This window comes from Lissotriton vulgaris, chromosome 3_1, assembly GCF_964263255.1.
Source record: "Lissotriton vulgaris chromosome 3_1, aLisVul1.2, whole genome shotgun sequence".
In the NCBI taxonomy this organism is placed as follows: domain Eukaryota; kingdom Metazoa; phylum Chordata; class Amphibia; order Caudata; family Salamandridae; genus Lissotriton; species Lissotriton vulgaris.
Window position 1 is genome coordinate 1,429,079,777 of NC_141689.1, and position 19,657 is coordinate 1,429,099,433.

The 19,657-nt window shown below is 50.8% G+C and overlaps 1 protein-coding gene across 2 annotated transcripts in view; it reads left to right on the plus strand.

The window, feature by feature from the left end:
- The window catches only part of CENPC (centromere protein C), a 1,111,772-nt gene that overhangs the window by 1,013,672 nt on the left and 78,443 nt on the right, over nucleotides 1-19,657 (plus strand). For both annotated transcript variants that reach the window (XM_086961919.1, XM_086961921.1), the window contains one exon: nucleotides 17,133-17,287. In XM_086961919.1, coding sequence (XP_086818045.1) covers nucleotides 17,133-17,287 — 155 coding nt within the window. The remainder of the gene's footprint in view (nucleotides 1-17,132; nucleotides 17,288-19,657) is intronic.

Sequence of the window (19,657 nt, forward strand, 5' to 3'; positions counted from 1 at the left end):
TCGACCACGACGATCGAACCTGCGTCGACTGCCGGGCCCTGACGTCGAAGGCTAGGCGGGAGCGGTCCCGCAAGCGTCTCGAGCTGAGGCACTCGGCCCCGCGCCGCTCCAGGTCCCGGTCCCGGTCCCACGGGAGGTCGAGGGACAGGTCGCGAGGTCGGAGTCATCGACGTTCCGGAAGTGGACACCGATCGTCTGGTTCCAAGTCCTCAGGTAAGAGGCATGAGAGGTCGGAACGACACCATCGGTCCTCCGACCCGCCCCGACGCTCGCTCGATGCGGCCGGGGACTCGGGCGACACCGCCCACGCGGCTCCGCGGGAGTCGCAAGCGTCGCCGCCTGCCCCACACCTTCGGGTCCCTGGGCGCGTCGCAGGAGGAGGTCGAGAGGTACCTCATGGCCATGAGGGCCCTCCCTCCTCAGTCGGTTCCCGCGGCGCCTTCGGGCCGATCGGCTCCGTCTGGAGGTCCTTCCGGGTCGGGCGCTTCGGCCCCGACGACGTCGGGTACTTCGGGCCCGGCGCCGCTGGCGACTTCGGTCCCGGCGCCGCGCTGGATCCGGCTCCGGATCCGGGACCTCGCCGGTCGACCTTACGACCTCGACGGCGCCGTCCCTTCAGGTGTCGTCCCCGGCAGCCGATGTGGTTGCCGACCCCAATGCTTCCTACGGTCCTACTCAGGAGTCGGAGGGGCGCCGCTGGGCGCCGATTCCGTCGGCCTTTGGAGACTTCTATCTCCACGAGGAGGCCCTGGCTGTTAATCCTGGTCTCCAGGAGCCAGGTGACGAGGAGCAATGGGAGGGGTCCGAGGACCCTCTGGCACGTGATTGCCAGTCGCATCAGGACTGGACATATGAGCTTGGGGAGGCCAGTGGTATTGACACCTCGCCAGACACTGGATTTACGTCGCCCCCGACTGTGGCTTCGGAGGCGGGTTCTGCTTACAGCGTAGTGTTGACGAAGGCAGCTAAGGCCTTAAACCTTCAGCTCCCCGTCGCGGCCGTGAGGACTAATCTCCTCACTGAGGTCCTCAAACAGCAGTCCGGCTCCGCGGAGCCCCTCCTGCCGTTCAATGAGGCCTTGTGTGACGTTCTGCTGGGCACTTGGTCCAAGCCCGCCACAGGCCCCCCTGTGGACAGGAACGTGGCCAGACGCTACCGCCCGGCACCGGGCGACCCTTGCTTTTTGTCCACCCATCCCACCCCCGGGAGCCTGGTCATCCAGGCCTCTAACTCCCAAACCGCATTCCCGTCGGCCCCGCCCGACAGGGAATCCAAGAGATATGAGCAGTTCGGGAAGAAGGTCTTCTCGTCTGTGAGCCTAGGGCTACGGTCTGTGAACACCAACTGTCTCTTGGGCCGCTACACCCACACTCTGTGGGACACGGTTGCGGAGGTGCTGCCACAATGCCCTGAGGAGGTCAGGGCTAAACTCAGCCAAACCCTTGCGGACGGCCGAGATGCGGCACGCTTCTCTATCCGGTGTGGGCTGGATACCACGGACTCACTGGGCAGGGCGATGGCAACGACGGTGGCGGTTCGACGCCACGCCTGGTTGAGGTCCGCCAACTTCTCGGCCGATGTCCAGGCCACCCTTCTGGACATGCCGTTTGATGGCCGTCGCCTCTTCGGCGACAAGGCAGACCATGCGCTGGAACGTTTCAAGGACTCCAGGGCCACGGCCAAGTCCTTGGGCCTTACGGCCCCACGCCAGCAATCGGGTGCCTTTCGCTCCTTTCGTGGCCACGGAAGGGGCGCCCCACCACGGACCGTCAGCCACGCACCGCAGAATGTTCAGCAACGCGGTGGCGGCCGTGGGAACCGCCGTGGCGGTGGTCGGGGCCAGCGGCGAGGCCAGTCCACACCTCCCTCAGCAGCCCCCGCCTCAAAACCTTCCTAGTCCGAGTTTTCAGGCCCATGTGACGCCTGTGGGAGGCAGGGTTCGCCATCACCTCTCCCACTGGCATTCAGTCACTTCGGACAGGTGGGTGCTGCAAATTGTCCGAAGGGGTTTCTCCCTCCCCTTCGAGTCTTCCCCTCCATCCATGCCACCTCAATACCACTGTGTGTCGGGGGATCACTTGCAACTTCTGCAAGAGGAGGTTTCGGCCCTCTTGGCCAAGAGGGCCATCGAGCGCGTTCCTGGGCCAGAAGTAGGACGTGGTTGTTACTCCCACTACTTTCTGGTACCCAAGAAGGGCAAAGGGGGCCTACGCCCTATCTTGGATCTGCGGAACGTCAACGGCTTCCTCCGGACGGAGAAGTTCAAGATGCTCACTTTGGCTCAGGTCCTGGCTGCCCTGGACCCGGGAGACTGGATGGTAGCGTTGGACTTGCAGGACGCCTATTTCCACATCCCAGTCCTGCCGGCCCACCGGCGTTACCTACGGTTCATGGTAGGCCAAGAGCACTTTCAGTTTGCCGTGCTCCCCTTCGGCCTTGCCAGCGCCCCACGGGTGTTCACGAAGGTGATGGCGGTGGTCGCAGCCCATCTGCGCAGGCAGGGGATATCAGTCTTCCCCTACCTCGACGACTGGTTGTTGAAGGCGGGCTCGCCCCAGTCAGTCGTCAGCCACCTCCAGACTACGGCCGACCTCCTGCACTTGCTGGGGTTCTCCATCAATGTGCCGAAGTCACACCTGTGTCCCTCTCAAAAGCTCCTCTTCATCGGAGCGGTTCTCGACTCGGCGCAGTTTCGGGTTTACCCACCCGAACAGCGGGTTCGGGATATTCAGGCTCTGATTCCTGTCTTCAGGCCGTTATCCCGAGTCTCGGTCAGGTTGACGCTGCGGCTTCTGGGGCTGATGGCCTCCTGCATCCTTCTGGTGCGTCACGCCAGGTGGCGGATGCGGGCTCTGCAGTGGGACCTGAAGTTTCAGTGGGCCCAGCATCAGGGCAACCTGTCCGATCATGTCCTGATCTCAGAGGGCACTGCGAAGCAACTGCAGTGGTGGCTCACGGACCGCGACTGGGTCAGTGGCAGACCCCTCTCCCTACCCCAGCCGGAGCACGTAGTTGTGACGGACGCGTCCCTCCAGGGCTGGGGAGGCCACATGGGAGAGGCGGAGATCAGAGGCCTCTGGTCTCCGGCGGAGTCCCGGCTCCACATCAACCTTCTGGAGCTGCGGGCGATTCGTCTTGCACTGAAGGCATTCCTCCCCTCTGTCAAGGGGAGCGTAGTGCAAGTGTTCACCGACAACACCACCGCCATGTGGTACTGCAACAAACAGGGCGGTGTGGGGTCGTGGACCCTCTGCCAGGAGGCTCTGCGCCTCTGGCAGTGGCTGGAACATCAGGGTGTGACCCTGGTGGTTCAACACCTGGCAGGCTCTCTGAATGCCAGGGCGGACGAACTCAGCCGCCGGTGCATGATGGATCACGAATGGCGTCTGAACTCGGACGTGGCGCAAGGTCTCTTTCGACAGTGGGGAGAGCCTTGGTTAGATCTATTCGCCACAGAAGAGAACGCGCAATGTCAGCAGTTCTGCGCGTTGGAGTTTCCAAGGCGGCACTCGCTCGGAGACGCTTTTCGCGAGTGGAGCTGCGGTCTGTTGTACGCCTTTCCGCCTATACCACTTCTGCCCAGAGTGCTGAAGAAGATCAGGCGCGACCGGGCCCAGGTCGTCCTTGTGGCTCCGGACTGGGCACGAAGATACTGGTATCCCGAGCTACTCAGCATGTCAGTCGATCCCCCGATTCGTCTGCCTCTTCGGGAGGACCTTCTGTCGCAGCAGCAGGGGACGGTCCTGCACCCGAACCTGTCCAGTCTCCACCTACAAGCTTGGAGGTTGAGCGGCGGCAGTTGAGGCCATTTGACTTGCCTCCCGAAGTCTGTGATATCATTCTGGCAGCCAGGCGTCCCTCCACAAAGTCGGTATACGCCTGCCGGTGGAACAGATTTGTGGCATGGTGCACAGCAAAGGCTGTGGATCCTCTCTCTGCACCCCTTTCGGAAGTGCTGCTCTTTCTTCTTTCCCTTGCCCAGCAGGGCTCTGCTCTGGGCACTCTTAAAGGGTACCTTTCTGCTCTATCAGCCTTCTTGAGGCTACCAGATCAGCCTTCTTTATTCAAGTCCCCTATTGTGAGTAGATTTCTGAAGGGCATCACGCACATGTTCCCTCCCGTTCCCTTCGTGATGCCCCAGTGGGACTTGAATCTGGTTCTCACCTATCTGATGTGTGCTCCCTTTGAGCCGCTTCATAACTGCCCTCTTCGTCTCCTTACTCTAAAGACGGCCTTCCTGGTTGCCATCACCTCTGCCAGGAGGGTGAGTGAGCTCCAGGCTCTTTCTTCTTCTCCACCTTTCCTGTCTTTCCTGTCTGTTCATCCTGATAAGGTGGTGTTACGTACACGACCTTCCTTTCTGCCCAAGGTGGTCACGGCCTTCCACATCGGGCAGTCCATCACTTTGCCCACCTTCTTTCCGCCTCCGCACCCCTCGAAAGAGGAGGAGAGGCTCCACCGTCTGGATCCAAAACGTGCGCTCTCCTACTACCTAGATCGCACACGCCAATTCCGGGTGGATGACCAACTCTTCGTTGGTTACGTGGGCGCGAAGAAGGGAAAGGCTGGATTGCGGGCTCACTCCACTCGGGCCACGGCAACGACAACTGCCCTGGGCCGCGGTGTCCCCCTGCAGGACATCTGTCAGGCAGCCACGTGGGCCTCGCTGCACACGTTCGCGAGACACTACTGCCTGGACAGTCAAGTCCGGAGGGATGGCTTCTTTGGCCGTTCCGTCCTCCAGGACTTTCTGGTGTGATATTGGTTCGCAGACCCACCACCGGGGTTGGTATTGCTGGGGTATCTATTCTAAGGTAAGGAATCTATCACTAACGTGTCTCTTTCAGATGCACAAGTTACTACTTGTGTAACAATATATCTGTAAGAGACATTAGTTAGTGATAGATTCCTTACCGACCCACCCATCCTCCCCGTTCTGCGAACCGATATCTAGGGTTAAGGTCATCCCCTTTCAGGGCCCTAGTTTCATGGCACCAGTGTTAGTTCTATCATGGCTCTGCGTATCTGGCGCGGAAAAGCTGTGTTATCAGAACTGACGTCAGCGCGCATGGGCGCCGTCTAAGTACTCCGACGACGTCATCCCGGCGCTCACGACGCCGACGACGGACGCGGAGCCGCAGACGACGCCTACCAGCGCGCAGGGGTATTGCTACGCAAAAGTTTCCGGATCCAGTCTGACGCCTGGGGATATTCTAAGGTAAGGAATCTATCACTAACTAATGTCTCTTACAGATATATCGTTACACAAGTAGTAACTTGTGCCTCGGTTCCGCTTCCTCTGGGGGATCGTTGTCCGTCCTCTCCACCGCTGAGCTCGCCTTTGAACTTCCTTCCGGGTCTATGAGAGGCGGGCCGCTGTCATTCCATGTTGCAGATTTAAAGGGACCGCCGTCCTCATTCTGGTGTGTCCAATAGGATTCGGGTTCTTCGGTCCATCCGGGTTCTGGCGGCTGTTGAGAGGCAAAGGTAGCAGGTAACAGGGGAGTAGATTCCCACCAAGCACAATGTTCACTGTCCGTACGGCATGCCCCGTCACACACTGTGACTTACTTTGATGGAAAAATTCTTAATTATATGTAATATGTAAACAAAATTCATTACACTAAACATGAACAATAACAAAAACAGGTCACACACATAATTACTCATACATTAACATATATCTTGTTACCTATACCCCCATTCTTAAAGTTAGTGTTTGCACCCTCAATCAAGGTAATACACTGTGAGGTAATCCTATCTGCACATGAGGATTTTACACCTCCGGAATGCATTTACTGAATGTGCCTCAAAATACAATTCTAAGTCTTGATTTCAAGTGTATTTCAAGTGTATTCCTCCCATCAAAACTGTTGACGCGTTTCAGCCCCAATTCCTTACGGGCTTCATCAGGACACGGGTAAAGGAAAACAACAATGCTTCTCCTGGGATTTCAGGCTGTGGTGCGTGATCCTTACAACTAGTTCCCCAATTGGTGGCAAAAATAACTTCCACAATGCGTAGTCCAGTCTCCTATCTGATAGGTGACTCTTCTAACATTACTGCATTCAATTTGTTCCACAAAAGTGGAATACACACCCTTTTTCCGATGCGGTCACCAAGCGGTTGTTCTAAGTACAGTCCTGCTGGAGGAGCTTCGCGGGCAACCAAGATGGCCGCGTAAGCCCGGAGCTCCGTGGACCGTCCGACCCACCGCAAATATCCTGCTTGAAATCCTGATCCACGTTGGTGGAACCTTATTGCTGGTGGTCTGCTGAGGCGGGGACTGCCCTCGGCTTCCGAATCGGTGGTTCCTGTGCAGAGTTACGTCAAGCTGAACTCCGCTCCGGGACGGTGCCATTGTCCCTCTGGACTTCGCCACTTCGCATGATTGGACTGCGTAGTGGCCGCCTGATGTCCTCACTGGCGGAGTGATAGTGTTCCAGCTTGTGCCTTCTACACCCTGGTTTTGTCTCCTCGGCCCTGCCTGCCTTTCGGCTGTGGACCCGGACTTGAGGGGCGCCTTGCCTTTGTTCTCTCGAACCCATCATGGCGGGCAGAGGCGACCCGGACAGGGCATCGAACAAAGGTGGCCGGGGCAAGTCGCAAACGCAGCAGAGTCGCATTGAGCGCTATGTGAACCTAAAGTCACCGCCTACATCGGGGGCCGTGTCTAAGGGGCCCCCATCGACGAGCTCGCCGGATGGATCGGACCCTACCCTCGGCGACATCATGGGCGCCATCACGAGTCTCCGGGCCGACATGCAACAACAGCACGAAACTCTAAATCACAAGGTTGACTCAATGGCCGTTGACATTACTCTTATAAGGGCCGACTTGGGCAAGACCAACGAGCGTGTGAAGGCGCTAGATATCAAGACCTCCAGCCTGACCTCTGATGTTTCCGAGTTGCAGACCGAGGTCCGCAACCTGCGGATGACCACGGACCTATTCTCGAGGTTGCTGGAGGACTTTGAGGGGCGAGCCAGGCGGCAGAACGTCTGCATAGTCGGCGTACCGGAGGGATCCGAAGATGCTGCGACGGACCTGTTCGTGGAGGACTTGATCAAAACCCATTTGGCACCCTCTGGACTGAGCAACTTTTTCTCGGTGGAACGTGCCCACCGGGTACCGGGTGGCCCGCCGAAGACAGGGGTGGCGCCACGGCCGATTGTGGCGCGCCTCCTCAACTTTAGAGATCGGGACGTGATCCTGCAAGCTTCTAGATCGCATGGGCCACTCCACTACCAGAATGCGGAGGTGCACTTCTATCCGGACTTCACTAGGTCGGTACAGCGCCAACGCCAGAGCTACGCGGGAGTGAAGAGGCGCCTCAGGGAAATGGGTTACAAATACTCAATGATGTTCCCCGCTAAACTCCGTGTTGAACATAAGGGACGTGCCCTTTTCTTTGACTTCCCTGAAAACGTCAGTGAATGGTTGGACACAGTCTCGCCTCGTCGGGATGAACAGGAAGATAGAGATGGAGGCGCCTCTGGTGGAGCGGAACAGTGAGACTAAGTGAGGGGCTGGTGGCACCCCCGCCTCGAATGACTGCCGGAGCTGGTACTCGTAACAGAACCTGACTCTCCTTTGCTTACATGGTGGGTGGCGGGACGTATTCATGGAGATTCCCTACTCCTCTGGGTCTTTCGTAGATTAGTTAATGGGGCGACAGGCACACTGCTGGTTGGGAGGGCTTTTTAGTCTGATGCAGGGGTGCAGGGTGGGGGGTATGTTGGGAAGAGTTATCTTGTTTGCTGGTTTTTTCTTTCTTTTCTCTGTCTGGCAATGGGTCACTTATGCTCCTGAACTGTATTTGAGATCAGTGTCTTATGGGACTGGGTGGGGCGGGCTGCGGGGTGATGGGGGGTAGGAAGTTAAGAATTCTCAGTTGGAATGTCAACGGGTTGGGTGACCGAGTCAAAAGAGGGGTGGTGATACAACTGATCAAACGTCACATGCCTGATATTGTCCACCTTCAAGAGACACATTTGGTGGGAAATACGTGTAAAGCTTTGAATCGTAAAGGCTACAAAATGGTGGCTAATTCGGGGTTCTCTTCCGGATCCCGGGGGGCGGGTATCCTTATGCGCGCGTCCCTTCCCCTAGAGATAGATGTCACCATGATTGACGACAGGGGGCGTTACGCTGCCGTGGCGGGTAGATGGGAAGGGCGTTCCCTTTCGTTGTTTTCTGTGTACGTCCCCCCGGGGTTGCAATCCAGTACCTTTCAGGACCTTGGTGGTGCCATTTTGTCTATGCCGGCTGGCCTGTTAATAGTGGGGGGTGACTTTAACTCGGTTTGCTCTGGTCTGCTTGATCGCCAACCGTCTCGGGACCTCCGTAGCTCACAGATGTGGCTGCCCTCCTTTCTTGAGTCCATGGGCCTGGTGGACGGCTGGCGTCTTCTACATCCGACACTCCGTCAATTTTCCTTTCTCTCGGGTGCACATGGGAGTCTTTCCCGCATTGATTATATCCTTACACTGGCATCGCACGCATCGGCCGTTTCCGAAGCCCGCTTCTTAGCGCGGGGCATCTCTGACCACTCCCCGTTGTGGGTCTCCTTTGACTATGGCGTGGTCTTGTTGGAGCGACCGGCTACGGTCAATCCGTGGTATTTCTGCAACATCAAGACCCGCTCCCTCCTGGCCAAAGCCATTGACCTTTCTTTTGCTGAAAACGTGGGCTCGGTTGGGTCGGCCGTTACGTTGTGGGAGGCCTTTAAGACGGTGCTCCGGGGTGAGGCCCAGGCGCTCATTGCGGAGGCCCGTCGGACTAGGGATTCCGACTTGCTGAATATTGAGCAAGAGGTCTTGAGTCTCGAGTCCCAGCTGGGGCCCGAGCCAGACCCCTCGATTTTGCATACCCTCTCATTGAAGCAAGCGGAATACCACGATCTTGCCACGAATGCCGCACTCACTCTGGCTAGAGAACAGCAGGGCCGTGTCTATGATGTAGGCGACAAGGCTGGGAAGTTGCTGGCTTGGTTGGACAGGAGGGAGATGGCCAGCCGAGTGGTGCCTGAACTCTTGGGGGACGACGGGGTGGTCCTTACGGACCCGAGTGCCATTGTCGACTCCTTCGCTAGTTACTTTCGGGGGGTCTATGAGTCCGCTTCGGACTTTTCTGAGGCGGACTCGTCGGCTTTCCTCTCGGGTATTGAACTTCCCTGCCTTTCCGAGGACGAAAGCGCGGATTTGGACAGAGAGATCACCGCTGACGAGATTGCTTTGGCGATCCGTTCATTACGCACCGGTAAGGCCTCCGAGCCTAACAGCATCCCGGTTGAACTATATAAAATCCGCCCGGACGCGGTGTCTCCGCACCTGCGGAAAATGTTCCTGGAATCCTTTGAGAGGGGCCGTCTCCCCCTGGATCAAAGGTTGGCCACTATTGTGGTCATCCACAAGGAGGGTAAACCACGAGACGTCTGCCGATCGTACCGTCCTATCTCTCTCCTGAATGTGGAACCCAAGGTCCTCGCCAAGTTGCTCGCCAACCGGCTGATTGGTGTCATTGGCGACCTCGTGCATCCTGACCAGTCGGGCTTCATCCCCCACCGGAATACCGCCCTCAATCTGCGCCGCCTTCACGGTGTCATGGCTAGAGCCCACACCCTCGAAGAGCCAGCTGTCCTCACGTCCCTTGACGCCACGATGGCTTTCGATTCTCTCGAGTGGCCATACCTCTGGGCAGTGCTGTCCAAACTCGGATTTGGGCCGGTCTTTGTGAGCTGGGTGAAGCTGCTGTACGCTGAACCGATGGCCAACGTCACGGTCAACGGTCGCCTGTCGACGCCATTCCCCTTACATCGGGGTACCAGACAGGGTTGTCCCCTGTCGCCCCTTCTGTTCGCCTTGGCCCTTGAACCGCTAGCAGCCCTACTGCGTACGCATCCTGATTTACACGGTATTACTTGGGCCCCTGGTTTTGAAGACAGGGTATCCTTGTATACCGATGACATCTTACTTTATTTGACTTCCCCCTGCAAGTCCCTCATCGTGGCTTGTGACGTACTCAGACTCTTCGGACGCTATTCTGGTCTGATTATAAACTGGGCCAAGTCGTCCTTGTACGTCCTTAAAGGAGATACTCCACGACTTCCCAGGGGCTGCAACATTCAGATTGCCGTACGTGGCTTCAAGTACCTGGGCATTTACATCTCCGGTAATCCCAAGTTACGGTACGACCTCAACTTACTCCCTCCTCTCCAGCGTCTACAGCGCGATGTGGATAGCTGGCGTAAGCTCCCGCTTTCTCTCCTTGGCCGTGCTGCGTTGTTTAAGATGATGTCCCTGCCCAGGTTCTTGTACGCCCTGCAGAACGCCCAAGATCCGGTTCCGGCGCGCTACTTCCGAGACCTTGAAGGTCTCCTGCGAACCCTTCTCTGGGACGGTCGACCTCGTGTTGCCATCCATAACCTCACGCTTCCATGGTACGACGGCGGCATCGCCCTTCCGGACGTGCGCCGCTACTACTGGTCCTCTCAACTTGCTGCCCTCAACCACGGGTTCTATGGCCCTGTGGATAGTCCTGGCTATGCCATGGATAGATGGCTCTTGGGTGGCGGCAACTATTATCGGGCCCTGTACTCGAAGTCCTTCGACCGACGGTTGACGGGTCCTACACGGACGGCGATCCACATTTGGCGGGCGGTCACCAAGGCGCAAGGTTGGCAAGGCAGACTGACTAGGTTCACCCCCCTTTTTGATTCGGACATCCTGGGTAGACTGTGGCACACCAAGGGGTTTGATAAATGGGACCTCATCGGTATCAGCAGAGTTGAGGACATGCTTTCCAGGGGCACGGTTAAGACCTTCCCCCAGCTGCAAACCGAATACCAACTGGGTGCGACTGAGTTTTTCCGTTACGCCCAGCTGAGGCATGCGCTGCTCTCGGCCACACCGCCGGACGGCGACATTCCTGAAAGCTCCCCTCTGGATGACAGGATATTGGATGGGCACATGCCGGACAGCGCGATTTCCCTATCATATAAGAAATTGATAAACGTGCGCACAGATCTCCTCCTTGGCTTGCGGGACCAGTGGGTGGCGGATGGCCTGGAACTTGACGATGAAGATTGGCAGAGCGCAATTTCCTCCCCTAAAGAGGTTGCAATTTCCTCCCGTCTCCGCCTCGTGCAGTTCAAGATCTTGCACCGGGTGTATATGACGGGGCCCCGATTGATGCGCATGGGATATTCGCCTGACGGACTCTGCCGCAGAGGTTGCGGGGCCCTCGCCACTTTCCTACACATCCTTTGGGAATGCCCCGTAATAGCCTCCTACTGGAGGAGGGTGCACCGAATCATGGAAGAAGTTACTGGCGTGATTGCTCACGCGGAAGCTCGTAGATGCCTCCTGAGCGTATGGGAGCCTTCTGATCACAGCGCAGCTCAGACTAGGTGGGTGACCCTGGGGAACATGGTGGCCAAAAGGGACATTGCTCAGAAGTGGGGTGCGTCCACGGCCCCCCTGGTGGTACAATGGAAAGCCAATATGGACTGGTGCATGTTCCGGGAGAAGACAGTCTATGTGGCAAGAGGGAGACCTCGAACTTGGAATAAAGTGTGGGGGGCTTGGAATGAATATAGGGGAGACATGTGCTTGCCACCTGAACCAGTCTCTCTGGACGAACATGTGTCACCCTGACCTGTAACACCAACTGAGCTTTGATGTACTGCATTCTCCTGTTGTCCTCCCCCCCCCTCCTTCCCATTCTGACATCCTCTCCTTGATGATCGCTTCCCTGCCTTTCCTCCCCTGCCCGTCCCTGACGCCCTGATTCATATTGACTCTATTGCCATCTTTTCGCGCCCTTGGGCGCTCTTTTGTTGAGTTCTTCATCTTAATATAAAATTAACCTTCGATGATTGTTTGGATCTTTTTGCACTACTGCTCTCCTATTACCCATGCTGCCTTGCCTCCGGGATGTCAGGCTGAATAGCTGTGTGCTCTGCTCTGAATAAAGGTTTTCAAAAAATGTAAAAAAAAAAAGTACAGTCCTGCTGCTTTCTCCACGTTCGGTCGCCACGTCACGCTGATTAGTGAATGGATATCCTTTCCTCCATACCGACATTTTGTATAGTGTGTTGTACCATATACTCTTTATGGCATTACTGCACTTTCAATGTCTAAGAATTGATTTAGAGAATGTAGGGGTACAGGGCTCATGCACCTGTACCCTCACCACTGGTATAGTACACCCAGCTAGAGGGGTGGCTTAATTATGCCACAGCGGTGGGTTGTAGGCATGGCACACAGGGATGTGAGCCATGTCGACTCTTCACTTTGTTCTGCACCAAAACACACAGCTTGCAATACCAGCGTGTATGTGTAAAGGTACAGGGCCTCTAAGAGGGGCACAATAGTTGCTGCAGCCCTTGGGGAGCTTCCCTGGTCACAGTGCCCAAGGTGCCTATGGTACCTTTTACAAGGGTCTTAAATGTGGCCTACAGTTTGGCAGAAAGTGGGGGCAACCATGCAAAAAGGGGCACTTTCTTACAATCTCCAAAAATGGATACGTTTCAAAGGAGTAATATCTGGATGTGTACTTCTTGAGAGATTCACTCTAAACAGCAGCAGTGACAGTTGAGAGAAACAGTGGCATATAACACTTGGAAGTAATACTCAAAAGAGAACGGGAACAAATTGTTCGAGGCATGTGATTGAGGGTTATGAGTGAAATTTTAGCTGTGACTGAAATGTAGCTGCTTCGTGCTGTTGCATAATTGATATTGGTCCCCACAACACCTGAGGCTTGCTCTTCCACACCTCGGACTGCTGGAGATGCAGACATTCAGAAGAAGACATGCTGCCACTACTATGGTTGTGTGGGCTAGAGTGTTTTAGGGATCGAAATTAGCAGTGTATTAAACACCTCAACTGATACCTCAATAGCCCCATCTCCTGCATTGGTCCTTGTGCATAATACATTGGTTATCCTGGATCTGGCTCAACATAGGAAATGGTTGATAGATACAGCTTGAGGAGTGGCTAAGATTTCCGTCCTATGACTATTGAAATAATGCCATTCCCCCACTTATGAGGGTTGGCTTTGTGGCATGGCAATGAGCAAACAATTTAGACTGGTGGACAAGATACACACATTGAACTCTAGAAGGTCCCCTCTTCTATTGACCTTCTAGAAACCTGTAACCTTGATATACTTTGGTCATTCTTCTTGCTGATAACTGAATTTGTGTATGACCTTTTCTATTACATTCTGAAACATCCAATGCTATGGTTTCACTGTTAGTTATTGAGTGGCCTGTACATTAGCACCCTTAGAGTTTGCTGCTCTCTCCCCTTTACTCCCTTGCTTACTTCCAAAGGATTCCATACAGAAGACTACCAGTAACTGTAGTACAATTTCCTTTACCAGATTTGGTTGTATTTTGACCATTGTAAGTATGGACAATAATACAAAGTTTTTTTTAGGATGCACACACTTGGAGAAATTGCCTCAAAGTGTGGTAAACCACAATAAGGAAATGTTGAAGAAAAAATAAACTGAAGGTCGTAAGATGATCAGGAAAGTCAATGGGGAAAAATCATTCCCCCAATTTTTTTCATAAAGATTTCTATTCTAAAATGTTGGCATGTATGGTAAATGTGAAGGTTTGGGGACAGTGATGGATCCATTTTAATAATTCTGTGTAGAAGGTTGAGATTTTGGACATAGGGTACCTCTGAAATGTGATCTAACTGGCTCTGATCTTCTTTGCCTGACAAAAATATTGTTGCTGCAGACTGATGTTTGTCTCTTGCCTATCCTGCTTAAAGATGGCAATAAAGTTGTTAAATATAAATATATATATATATATATATATATATATATATATATATATATATATATATATATATATATATATAAATCTTTAATAGTAGCATTTTGTTGCATTATTTAGGTGATTCGTACTAGTGACCAGTCTGTCTCAACTTCCTTGAACTTAGACGATGGTTGGAATTTGTTCCATAGTCTAGCTAGATTTCACTTGCACGGATATGGAACTCGTAAGGTGGAAAAATCATAATCATGGATATATCCATATATTTCATAGCTAATATGCTTGCCTGCCTTTAATATTATTTTGTAAATATTAAGTCAGATGCCATGGTTAATGGTGATCAGTCATCCACTAGGCCCCTTCTGAGCCTCCTGATTTCCCTGTATCCATTTTTGCCTTTACGAATCAGTGTAAACACAGAGCCGTCCTGAAATAGCCAAGACCTTCCCTTCAGTTGCTGTAATTGAAAGAGGGTAAGCCCACAACTAACACAGTGCTTGCCCTGCTATTACCTTCACACGCCAACTAGACACTATTTCCAATCAAAATGAGGTGTGTGGAAGGCTAGAAAATGAAACAGATTGCTCACCCTGCTTCAGTTTTCAGGGGACGGTTTGACCCTAAATACATAGTATCTAAGATTTATCTGGCCACGCGCCAGCTGAGTTCTTAATCAAAACTCAATAACAGTGACACACCGTCTCGTGATGCTTTTGCCATTAAAGAATGGTGAAAATGTAGGCTAAGTAGGATGATGAGTAATTTGAGTGATATTTTTTCCAAGGCAGTTTTACTTAAAATAACTCCAAATAACGTTTAAACATATCAAGTGGCCCTACGAGTGTGGTCGGGCCCATCTGGACAAAAAGAATGTAGGAATGTAAAACCCAATGATGAAGCATGCCATGGGTGAGGCCTAATTTTCCGAAACAATCTTTTTAGGGGATCCCAACATACTCTACAAAAACTCACTATATAAAGGTGTTAATGGCTTACTATGCTACTGGGGTGATAGTTAATATTCTTCTGGAAAAGCTTGTATCTGTCTTCAGGCATCCCTTTATTTGAATGAAGTCAAACCTTCACACAATTGTTGAGATAGGATGGCTGCATGTAACAGTATGTTCAAATAACCCATTAAATTTGCTAAGCTTAGCCTTCACTTGTTTCATTTTGTTGTGATGAGTGTTGACTCTATCTTATCAGATAATCAAAATAAAGCGCCTAAGCAGGATCAGAGACGGTGTTACCCTCAAGAACATGTGAGGCAATGTGTCTCAACAGATTAAACAGAAATTAAATAAGCATGGTCAACTAAAAAAGCTTTGCCTCAAGATGGGGACACAAGCCTTCTAAATTTCCAAAACTGTGTAGGTTTATTAAATATTTAAAGTGCAGTAGAGACGGCAACAGCACTATTCAAAATGCATTATGAAGCAATATATGGAATTATAAGGCGTAATCAGATGCAGCATGAACCATATCTGCAAAATATTCCAAGTTCAAGATATGAAGCAAATTAATATGCTGAGATATCGGGCAGCATCTAAATAGGCTCGAGACAAACATCTGGCGCACCCCAAAATTAATGTCTTTTTATAAGAAAAATCACAATAGAAGTAAATAAAAACAGCAAGATCAACACAGGGGAGCAAAGCTAAGCGAACCACAACAGATTATACAACATCATCTAATGGCACCATCCTAGCACCATCTCCTAAATGAATATTAATTTGCCCTCTTTGAACTAATTTTCATCGCATGTAACAGTACAGGTCAAGTTTCACAAACCATAACAGTCTCATAGAATTAATGGATTTATAGTGGTGGAGCTGGAAGCGACCTTGTAATGGTTAACATTTACAAATCCGTTTCTTCAGAGGCTCTCCAAGAGCTCTGTCTCATCACAAAGCATCAGTGCTTATTTTGCTGTGTGTGGTGTGGAAATGAGAAATGAAAACACACATCATGGAAGGGTTAAAATCCAAAATGGAATTTAGGTGTAATTCCGGCCTCGTTTAGTCAAGCACAAGAAGAATATAGTTTTACAAAGTGCAGTGTTTTTCGTTTTAGTGCAGAAATGTTCATAATGTTAAACATACATTTTCAATAAATCAAAATAATCTCTTCCATGAGCAAGAATGTGCTCTTTGTCTAGTTGCTCAGTCCAACATATGCCATGTGTCTGCAGAATGTCACCTCATGACCGAGTAAAAGAGTAACTAAAGGTGCATTAGTAATTGATGATATTGCAAAATAAAGATGGAAAAAAAATATTGATTCTTCTCCCCATATATACTTCAGTTCAGGGATTCTATCCCGTTTGCTATTTGAGAATGTCGTTATTCTAATCCATAAATCCTATAGACTTTAGAAATGTAGCTTTTAGAGGCTTTCTGACAGCTCACTGGGATCCAGGTTCGATTCCTAGCCTTTGACTCTACATCATGTGAGTCTGGGCAGAACATTTAATCTTATCTGTCTAAAAAAAATGTTGCGGGAAATATATTTGTGTAATCCCCTCTTGTTGTGCACGATCTTGTAGATTATATAGTAAACACTGAGAAACCCCTGAGTAAGGAGGAATTATTGTGGAACCAATAATTCTGGGCGCTATTTCTGCTAGTAAGTCCTCATTCTGCGCTGCTCTTTGTCATTGAAACTTTGACTGGTTTCAGCAGTGTAAATCTCTGGGAGACGTACGTCAGGTCTGTTATAACTCCGCGGACCCCTCTGGAGCAAGTTAACATTATTTCCAGCCCCTTTGAGGATGACATACGGTTTTTCAGTGCCTTTGTGTTGGACATCAACTCTAATGCTAATATCAGGTTTTGTCAACCCAAGATGAAAAATATTTGTGGCTGATTTCCCCTTTTGTATCGTATCTGAAACCCTCCAACCCTCTCCTAAATTCTGTGTTTGGAGGTCTTCCCTGATTTATGATGTAAAGATACAAGAGTATAGTAACATCAAGTTACTCTCCGTCATACGTTAAGCACTCTGCGTCTTAGCCTCCACCTACATTCCGGTCACTGTTTGGTCTTCTTTAAATCTTCATATCCTTGTCCCTGTAGTTGAAAACTGAAGAACTGATGTGAGAAGGCCAAATTGAGTTGTAGAATAAGTCCCTGAGTTGCACTACTTAGGGTCCTTCTATTTTTTAATACAGTAAGCTCTCCAGCTGTAAAGTGCGTGTATGTCTTTGATGATGAAAATAGGGTATTAACATACCACAAGTATAAAAGTTACTGAAGAACTTATATTGTAGAGTATTTCTCCCAAGCCATCAGAACTGTAAATACGAATCTTTAACATGCTCACATATACTTTTCTGCAGATTGTGTGAGGAGGCAGGATCAGTGTCTGTTCTTCTCTGCAGAAGGTCTCCCAGCTGTGTGTAAAACCTTTATTCAACCAATGTTTTCCACGGGAGAAATTATATTGGCACCACTCCAAGAAAAAGGAATCAGTTTTGTGCACCTGGGTACCTTGGTAAGTATGAACAGTACACCCATATGAATAAAGACCATTATGAACACATGCATGAGGGCTATCTACATTAACTGTCACTGTGATGTGAGTGTTCTCTCTTTCAAAATCTGTGTGAATTGAAGATAACAAGATTTGAAACCTTGCATGTCTGACTCTCTCTCTCATCTCTATTAGGACAGTATAGACAACTGGGACGGCTTCTCCGTTAGAGCTGAGGAGCGTTGCCCCACTTAAATGCCCAGAGATGAAAAAGAAAATAGTAATTAATCACCATTTTATTTTTCAATAACCCTGTGCCAAGGAAATCTTCGGGACGGGGGCAGAGCTGCTGCTGAGTGATAGCAGCAGGGAGGAGGGTGGGGCTGCCTTTGCGCTGTTTAAAGTGCGCCTGTCGCAGACAAGCGCACTTTCAATCTCTAAACCCAGCTGAGTTTGGAGTAAGTCCGGGCCTCCAGTGCGCTGTAAACCGCCGAGACAGGCTGATCCCGCCAATCAGGATGCTGCTTTAATGCTGTGAGCAGCGCCAGGATTGGTCAAAGGTGTTTGCTGGGGCCTGCTTTGCAGTCACGGCGAGGTGCTGTTATTGCTAGGTAATTATTCATTTTATTTTTATTTTTTAGCATGTGTCTATTGAACTGTAGTATTTGATATTGGATACTCATTATCACAGGTGTTTTTTATAGATGTCGGAAGGCAGGATCCCTGCATTTATTCAGGATAATAACATAAGATAAATGTATATAAAATTGTTGAAATCTAAATTGCCCTTGCTTTTATATAGTACACACCTCTCACAAGTGTGTCCTTTTAACAATTCTACCTTCACTTGGGAACACATTTAAGCGCAGGCTTGTTAGGATATGAAGGGTGTTGATTTATGAGACCCATATGTAGATTGGGTGCTGATGTGTGGAAAAGGTGAGTATGCTCTGCTTATTTGGCAGATCTTTTTCATTGTATAGGGTTACGAGGGATGCCTGAAGAGCATTTAGAGGAGTGCTAAGGAGGTCATGCAGAGCATGGAGATTATTGAGAATGACAGGTAGCATATGCGTGAGGGACGTTTGAAATGGGTAAGAAGGGTGTGTGTGCCTGCATGGATAATAATAATATGGGTGGAAAAGGTTGTGCCATCAGACTTATTGATATTAGCATGCTGTTGGGGCTGCTCCAGAATAGCAAGCATGGTAGTTATATACATTTGTTAATCAAATCACGGAAGTCGCTTGGTGGCAATGGATTCCAGAGTTTGGTTCCTGAATAGAGACATTATGGAGTATCATTGTTTGCTGAAGATTGGTTTTCAAAGTTCAAAGCTGGATCTTTGAGTAAATGTCCTATCCAGAGGGATGTGTAGTACCATCATTTCTCTGTCATGGCATTTTCCCAGATGTCCTCACACTTTTGGATTTGTGATGGATTCTTCTAACCGGAGATTCATCACCTTTAGAATATCCCTTAGGCTCCAATTGGGTCTAGAGAATTTTCAGCAGTGCTCCCAATTGCTAGGAGGTAGTATTGTGTGGGTCAGCACTGGTTCCCTTCTGTACCGAAATGACAGAGCAGCATATCAGCGCCACCCTTGTGCGCAGACGTTAATGCAATTAAGATTTCCGTTTCCATTTCTGTCTGTCTTCAGCCTGTTCAAATTCTTTTTTCAAACTGTGTGCTTCTAGATACCATAGTTTTCAAGCCATGTTGAGACGGCTGCAAGTGGATGTCAGTCACTGACCGCCCACAAAGTGAGTTTTTAGTGCCTATGCTCCTATCACAACTTAACATAATATGACCAATATGAGACCATACACAGCAAGGCAATCCGAGACCAGGAGGCCAAGCTGTAGTTTGCTGAGCATAAGTAGTACTCGTGGACATAGCCTAGGTCTGGTTTAAAGTCCAATTCACTGGCCCGCTCTTAATTCTGAGACTGTTCCTGCCACTACTCCATATCCTGCTGTAGCTCAAGTCAGGTCCAAACGCAAACACCAGAAACTGAAGCTGGGTTCTACGCCATCCTGACATTAGGGCCAGACTAGGAACGAAAACCAGTCCTGGCAATTCGGTCTGATCTTTAGTGCATTTCCAACTACTTTTGGTGCACCTTAAGGCCCGTGACCCACAGCGTCTCCCAGTCAGGTTACTGGAACTAGGTTCTCCTTACATCATCTGCCCTCTTGCTACAAGGGCCTACCGACTCCAGTGCAGGCTTATACACTGGCCTTCCGGTCCATGCCAGTTCTACCTATGCCGATAGATGATCCAGTTCTGGTACCCATGTCGGACTTTAAACCAGCATCAACTGGGCTCGAACGGAAATACCCGTGGTGCAACCAGTTTTCATTGTACCAGATTCTGATGGGTACATCTGTC